The sequence below is a fragment of the Emydura macquarii genome, unplaced genomic scaffold (assembly GCF_026122565.2).
Source record: "Emydura macquarii macquarii isolate MOO-44397 ecotype Brisbane River unplaced genomic scaffold, CSIRO-AGI_Emac_v2 contig_691, whole genome shotgun sequence".
NCBI lineage: Eukaryota > Metazoa > Chordata > Testudines > Chelidae > Emydura > Emydura macquarii.
The window spans coordinates 5141092-5148228 of NW_027130828.1; the positions used below are offsets into that span (position 1 = coordinate 5141092).

At 46.5% G+C, this 7137-nt stretch overlaps 1 protein-coding gene across 3 annotated transcripts in view; it reads left to right on the plus strand.

Annotated features, from left to right (window-relative positions):
- Positions 1 to 2153, plus strand: part of KCNT1 (potassium sodium-activated channel subfamily T member 1) — a 159082-nt gene extending 156929 nt beyond the window's left edge. For all 3 annotated transcript variants that reach the window (XM_067541596.1, XM_067541597.1, XM_067541598.1), the window contains 2 exons: positions 1070 to 1154; positions 1897 to 2153. In XM_067541596.1, the coding sequence (XP_067397697.1) occupies positions 1070 to 1154; positions 1897 to 2017 (206 nt within the window). In that variant the 3' untranslated portion in view covers positions 2018 to 2153. The remainder of the gene's footprint in view (positions 1 to 1069; positions 1155 to 1896) is intronic.
- The last annotated feature ends 4984 nt before the right edge of the window (positions 2154 to 7137 follow it).

Genomic DNA, 7137 nt, shown 5'->3' on the forward strand with positions numbered 1-7137 from the left:
AGCTACCCAGAGCTCTTCTTCTGCAGGGCTGCAGGGCTGGGACTAGCGGCCCAGGTGGGTACATATTCGGGCAGCTAGTGCAGCTGGCCACTCATACGACGGTGGCGACACTGCTATTTTTAGCGTGGCTGTGTCTAAGCGAGCGGGGACTGACACCGCTCAGCTCAGACGCAGATATACCAGTTAGTACTTGCTCGGCAGTCGTCCATGACTCAGCCCACTCCAGTAACAGCGGGAGACGGGGAAAGCCTATTGTTCTCCACCATCCCTTCCTCTAGCAAATGGGGGCGCCTGGCTTTAGCTGTGGGGCTCTTATTCCCCAGAGAGAGAGAGAGAGAGAGAGAGAGAGAGAGGACTGGTGCGCTGAGGATTTAGTGATCACAGGGCTTACCACTTGTGAACCAGCTTTGCCCTTCTTGCTAGGCCACCTGACAGCCCCCTGCTAACTTGCTATCTCCTGGTCCATGCCGAGGGGAAGGGAACCTGCTCGCCGCCGACTGCCCCTTTAAATATGAGATGACGCAAGCTGATGTTCAATTGCTCTTTCACACTAATGCATCATGGACTCCAAAGACCTGATGCCCATTTTTCCCCACCTGCTTTTGTGGTGCTGTGGTCATGTGAGTGATGCTTTGGTTAGGAGGCACCCAGATACAAATGCAAATCAGGATGGGCCCCTCTTGCCCATACTTTTTTACATGCTGCTTTTATTTCGCTAGCTAGAGCCAGGCGTGGATGAACCAAGAGGGCCTGGTAGTGTGTAAAGTAAACCAAGGTGAAAAGAGACGTGAGTCATCAATCACTGTAGCAGGATTTGTCATACTAGCGTAGCAGACACACTGGCAGTGTGATCTTAGCACCATTTCATACTTTAGCACATCTGCTTCTGTAATTGTAGCGTATGGGGGGGGGGGGAAGTGGGCAGTGTTCATTAGCCTCTATGATTCCCCATTTTTTTGGGGGGGGGGGGAGGTGATTTTAAAAATGTTCACTGACTAAGCCAGCCAAGAGTTACCAGTGATCACTCCAGACATCTGCATAATTACTCCTTTTTCCCCCCCCTTTGCAGATGAAATGAATGATCATCAGAACACATTATCCTATGTCCTGATTAATCCGCCTCCAGACACACGACTGGAACTCAATGACATAGTGTATGTATGAATTGAACACAACGTGTTTGCAGTGCAATGCAAAACTGTTGGGGGGGGGGGAATTGCTAAATGTAGTCTGAATATCTATATTTTTATTCTTGACTTTTTAGCTGACACGGGTCATTCTTATGCTCTGGAGACCCTGCCTGTCATTTTAGGCTAATCAAGCTCTGATTGATTAAATTTCCTTTAAAGATCTGAGGAACCATAAAGTTTCTAATAGACTAGCTGTGTTTGTCACATTCCTACCCTGTGTCGCTCTCTCTCTCTCTCTCTCACTCACACACACACACACCCACACCCACACCCACACACACACACACAATGAATGGGTTGTATTTGCCTTTTTTGCTATTCAATGTCAAGAAAATAACACAATTATTTTAGAGGCTGTTCTGTCTCCCTGGCCAATTAATTTAATACTGGATATGTCTTTCTACTGGCTGACGCTACGGTCTACTCTTACAAAGGTCTTTGTCCATGTCTAATGACTATGTCACATTAATACAGTAGTTACATTTAGACACGTGCCGCACCCTGAAGATGATGCTGGGTCACATCTGTTCATTTACACTGGTGTAAATCTGGAGTAATTCCACTGATGGCACCAGTGTTCACTTGCGCATAACTGACGGCAGAGAGTCGTGTGTATCTCTCCCGTGTGCTTTGAAATGAGAGTGACTTGCACTCCAGGTGCCTCCCATAAAAATGTAACAATGGGTTTGTTTTTTATTTCTCCCAGGTATTTAATACGATCTGACCCTCTAGCTCATGTATCCAATGACTCGCACAGCCGAAAAAGCAGCTGCAGTAACAAGCTGGACCCATGCAGTCCCGAAACAAGAGATGAAACACAGCTCTAAACACCCGTTCCACTCAACGTGTCGTCTTCTCATATCGCTAACGCATGGAATTGTCAGAGGATTTACTCTAAACCTTACCCAAGCAGATGATGTCTTTGGGGACAAAAATGGATTCCACATGAATATGTAAAAGGAAAAAAAACCAGTGACCACTCATTGCCAGTAGGTTCTGATGCCCTGGCAGATTACTCCGCGTTGCACTAAGAAAATGTAATTTCCAACCTGGATTCAAGCTTTTAAGAAATGCCTTGAAAGGAAGCTCCTCAACCTTCAGAGTTAAAGGACAGCTGGCCCAGTAAAAGGCTGGAGGATTCATACATTTATTTGTTTTTAACTTTTTTTTTAATATATACCGCAACTAGTGACTCAGCCGTCGCCAGTACTGGCGGAAGTGTCTGAAGTGAACAGAGACTACGAATAAAACCTGATTGAGTAGAAGGATCATATTGAAAAACACCCCCAAACACTGCAGGTCACTTTGCACCGAGCTGAAAGGGGAAGTATCAGGGCAAGAGAGAATATTATAATGTAGCCTTTTTATTTATGTTTTCAGTGCTATCCCTCCCATTGTAGACTACTTAACCCTCCTACCTTCTCCCACTAATGTTCTTCAGCATGTGTTGGCTTGTTTTCCATGATGCAGAGAGGTGACTGAGACAACACTCACTTGATTATCCATCGCTATATTCTAGTCAGAGAGCAAATCATCCCCTTGGAAGCTTCAACAAGCTGTTGAAGTAGGGCACGAAAACCCGGGAACTAGCGGCTGCTGGAAGTGCGCAATGTGTCCTTCGGAGCGGGGGCTGCGTGCCGCAGCTGGTGTTGAATTACAGCGTTCTACGTTTATCAATGTAGTGTTGTGCCAAATCCAGCAGTCCTTGTAACGTCTCATAAACCGACCAAATGGGGACCAAACGTTACGAAAGCCTCCATGTGCTGTTCAGTCTGTGCTCAGCGCTGCATGGCCAGCGTGCTAGTGCTGCTAAGAGCCCCCTGGGCTGTATCCACAGCGCACGTTTGCCACATCATCAGACTAGTAAATACCAGCTCTGCCTGGCCCACAGGATGGTACGGTATAAACTGGCAACAGGCCTAGCCAGACCTCGGTGAGGATTAAAGTCTCATGGAGCGCAAGATGCAGTGATAGAAACAAAGATGCTGAATTAACATGCAGGTTAGGCGCATTGAAAAGTCTTTTAACGAGAACATAACGACAGCGTTAGTGGCAGCTGATGCTGAGCTGAGCAGCCCAGCACTTCTAAATGCTCCAGGAGCGACCCAAACGGGGCTCCCTACAGCTAATTAGTACTGGAGCGCAACAGCATCACTGCTATGGCTACGCGGCTTTAACCTAAGAGTTTGGTTACACAGGGCCATAGGCCACTAACTGCCACATTAGGCGCTAAGTCCAATATTCGTTCCCCCAGGCACTCACAAAACTCCCGGTCACCTGCTGCCTACCCCAGTAGGTGCCTAAATTGTCCCTGTAAAAGTCCCTGCATGCCTAAGGTGCTGTCTCTGGGCATGTGCGTGGTTGCCTTGCTGGATGCCTGGGCCCCAGTGCTAGCCACAAACCAGGGGACAATAGGTGTTCCCTCGCCTAGCTCACCGGGGGCAGTGGGGAGGGAGACCCAAGCCGGTAGACATGGGCCCAGCGGAATGGCTCCCTGGCCAGCGGCATTTTATAGCACATTCACCTAGGACATGGCCCACCTTCAGTTAGCCCTGGCAATGCTCAACAGGCACTGCCCACGTCTCTGGGCAAAGCTGGCCCAAAATATATTCCCTAGGCCTAACACAGAGCCCTAATCTGCACACACTAACCCGTACAGGTTATGCCAGGGGACGCATGTAATCCCCGGAGCAGGCATTACGAGGAAAAAGTTGCTGCTCACATTATGGGCATGGAGTTGATTTTTTTTCCCTTTAGAAATGTAACAGCTCAGTGCAACTAATGCGTTTCAGAGACCTCGGTTTAATTGCGTTCACGTTACCTAAGTGGCCAACCTCTGGAGTCATAGTTATAGAGGATGGCTTGAAAGATGCTGATGAAATTCAACACCCCCCCCCTCCTACGCCCTTCTTTTGTTACCCCATCTTCATGGTGATGTGTTGTGATGCTCCCCTCCCCCACACACACACACACCCCAATGCTGGCCAGGGATTAGGTGGGACTCCTGCTGCGGCTGATTAGCTTGGGTTCTCCATCAGGTAAAGTGGGGTGGGGTAGCTGCAAACTGCCTTGGTTTTGCTGACCATTTCCCAGCCGTGGGCATGCCCCTGTAGCTATGGCTCCTGGCAGCTACAGCATTGCATTGCTTAACTCCACTCCTTGCAGGGTGCTACAAGACTTGGTGCTTAAAAAGACTAGCAGCCACCTGCACCTTGTCTACAGTAACCGCCACTGGCTAACAACGGGAGAACAGGACCAATGAGAGCACTAGGGAGAAAAACGTGTTGACCAGGCCATGCTGCTTCTAGAGCATGCTCAGCCTCTGCTAGCCCCGGGAGTACAGAAGGTAGGTGGATCAGCAACAAACCACACCGAAACATGGTAATTGCTGGAGCAAATGCCCAGCCCAGCTACAGCCGCTTTACTCATTTTAAAAAGGACGCTTTAAAAAAATAATCAGTTTAGCCAGGCTAGCCCCATACTGGCCTGATTTTGGACTGGGCTGGGCACCTGCAGCTTTCCTTTATGCCCCTGCAACCTGCACTGCTCAGGCTTCAGAAAAGCAGGCCATTCCCCTCTTTGTTCTTGTTTCCCCCCTAAAACTGGTCTAATTGACCCAGAGGATAGCCTGGGTTCTGGGTGACTGGGGCAGATGCAATGGTGGTTAAAGTCATCGCAGGAGATGCATCCACATACCTCCCACCTATTGTCTTTGCCTTCGCTGTCAGTTTCACTAAATTCACCTTGACCACTGCTCCCACGTATTTAGGAATTACTCTGAAGCTTAATCTCCTGCAAGCCAGTATGCACCAATTGGTATGAATTTAGCGTTGCCCTGGCTATACGCTAGCTTATTTTCTAGTCTGCATCTGTGCTCATGATTTTCTTTGATCTTGGTAAGGGACAAGTCTCATCTAAAAAAACCCCACTCCCTAGTTTAAATAGTAATTTCTCACTTATCAGGTAAGCCACTGAAGGGTCTTTTCAGTCATTCCCCTTGACTCCTTGACTGATTAGTAGCAATCTCTACCTTTGCTGGTAATAGCCTTTGTTCAGGCTAGCGCAAGGTTTGAGGTACCAAAACTATTAATATCTTTGTTATGAGCAGCAGAGCCAAAGTTCTGTTTATCGTTGATATCGTTTTCTAATGGGGTAACACTATAAGTACGAGTAGCTTGTGCCTACCGTAACGATGTGAATGTACAGAATAACATGACAATACTCGTCCATCTGGCCAACTCCTCTTAACATTTGCATTGACTAAACGGTAGAGAACTTTCTATAGCAAAACAATGTATTTTTCACCTATTTTTGCACACTTTGAACTGTTGATGTGTAACTGGTTTATTTGAATGCCAAGTGACTAACAAAGTTGTTGACTTTATATACTTTTCAATTCATATATTAAAAAGTAAGAGTTTTGTGACAATCCTATAAAGCACAATGAGCATCTCATGACATCACTGACTGGTTGACCAGGCACTGAAAGCCTCATAGAAACAGCAGCTTTTGCACAAACATCTGTTCTTCATTCTCACTGAGACACCCAATAAAAATGGTTTGCTAAATGTGTTGTTTAAAATGGCAATTTTAAACAGCCAATAAAAATACATTTTAGTGCTTAGCTAATTCTGCAAAACCAGCAATTGTGGGGGCAGCAGTCTAGAAACCTATTTCTTCCTTACAGCTGAGACACAGCCTCCAGCTCTGCCGTCTCCTCCGAACGCTGTGATCATTTTGTATCAGCAGCAGTAAACCACTTTAGACAAGTGGGCCAATGGCACCTAAGCTTTCTTTGTAGAGCCGTTGAAAGGCGATCATCACGTGGCTATTGCCACATGTATTATGAAAGGAAGAAAGGCTTTGGCTGAGGCTCCCTGCTTAAATGCCTTCCTGACCCTGAAATTTAATATCATGGGGACAAGCACTGTAGTGCAAACTCTTCCTCTCTCTCATTGGCGTGGCCTAGAAACATGCCAATGAAGGAAAAAAGACTTTTTCAGGGCACAGAGCCCAGCTTTGCAGACTACTGCCCCAGGGCAGAGTGCGCCAAAGCCTGTAGACAGAGTAGGTATCAAAGACAGACCCTGGTTTTCTGTATGTTCAAGCACCAATTTTACATCCTGTTCAATTCCCAGTTGCAAAATGCACCCCAACCTGTAACATCTGGGGGGAAGGAATGCGTGCAGGGCTATGCATTACATTTGACCCATCTCTGTGTCATTGTGGGTCAAGTGTCTCACACTAGGGCGCCACTGCTTTCTTTCTCCCCAGCCCCACCTCAGTCATACGGCCAACTCCAGGCACTTACGTGTGTTTTGAAAACCACATTTCCTTCCTTCTTAAAATGAAATCTTCCCACCGTAACAAAGATTGCTGAGGCTTAAAATATAAGAGAAAGGCAGGAGGAAGAGGAAACATGTAGAAAGAATTTAAAACCTAGTTGGTGCTGCCAATCAAAAAAGCTTTTAATGGAAGTTTGCTTATTCAATTAAATTGTCACCTCAAAATTGGAATGAAAGAGCCTTGTGTATGGGAAATCACAGCAAGTTTTAATATGGTGCAAGTCTGGTGTTTCCTGGACACAGTGGGGAAAGTAACAAAATTCATCTCCTGATTGGCATTGTGCGTTTTTGGAGAAAAAACAAACCTACAGCTGACATGTGATGTGGCCAATGTTTGGCAACTGTAGGTTTTTCATTCATTGGAGGATCTAGATACATGGCCCTAGGCATGCTACTGCTGCTCTGGTCATTTGCAACGGATTTCAATGGTTTCATCCACACCATGTTGATAAGCGTTGATTTTCAGAGTCAGCAGGAAAAGGCTGTAGGATCACAGCAGTAAGATTTCCATTGAACCTTCAGCCATTTTTAAACACAGACTCACTCAGAACCATTTCAAAGTTCTTAAATATTTAGGCAAAAAAGGTTTTTTCTTCCCATTT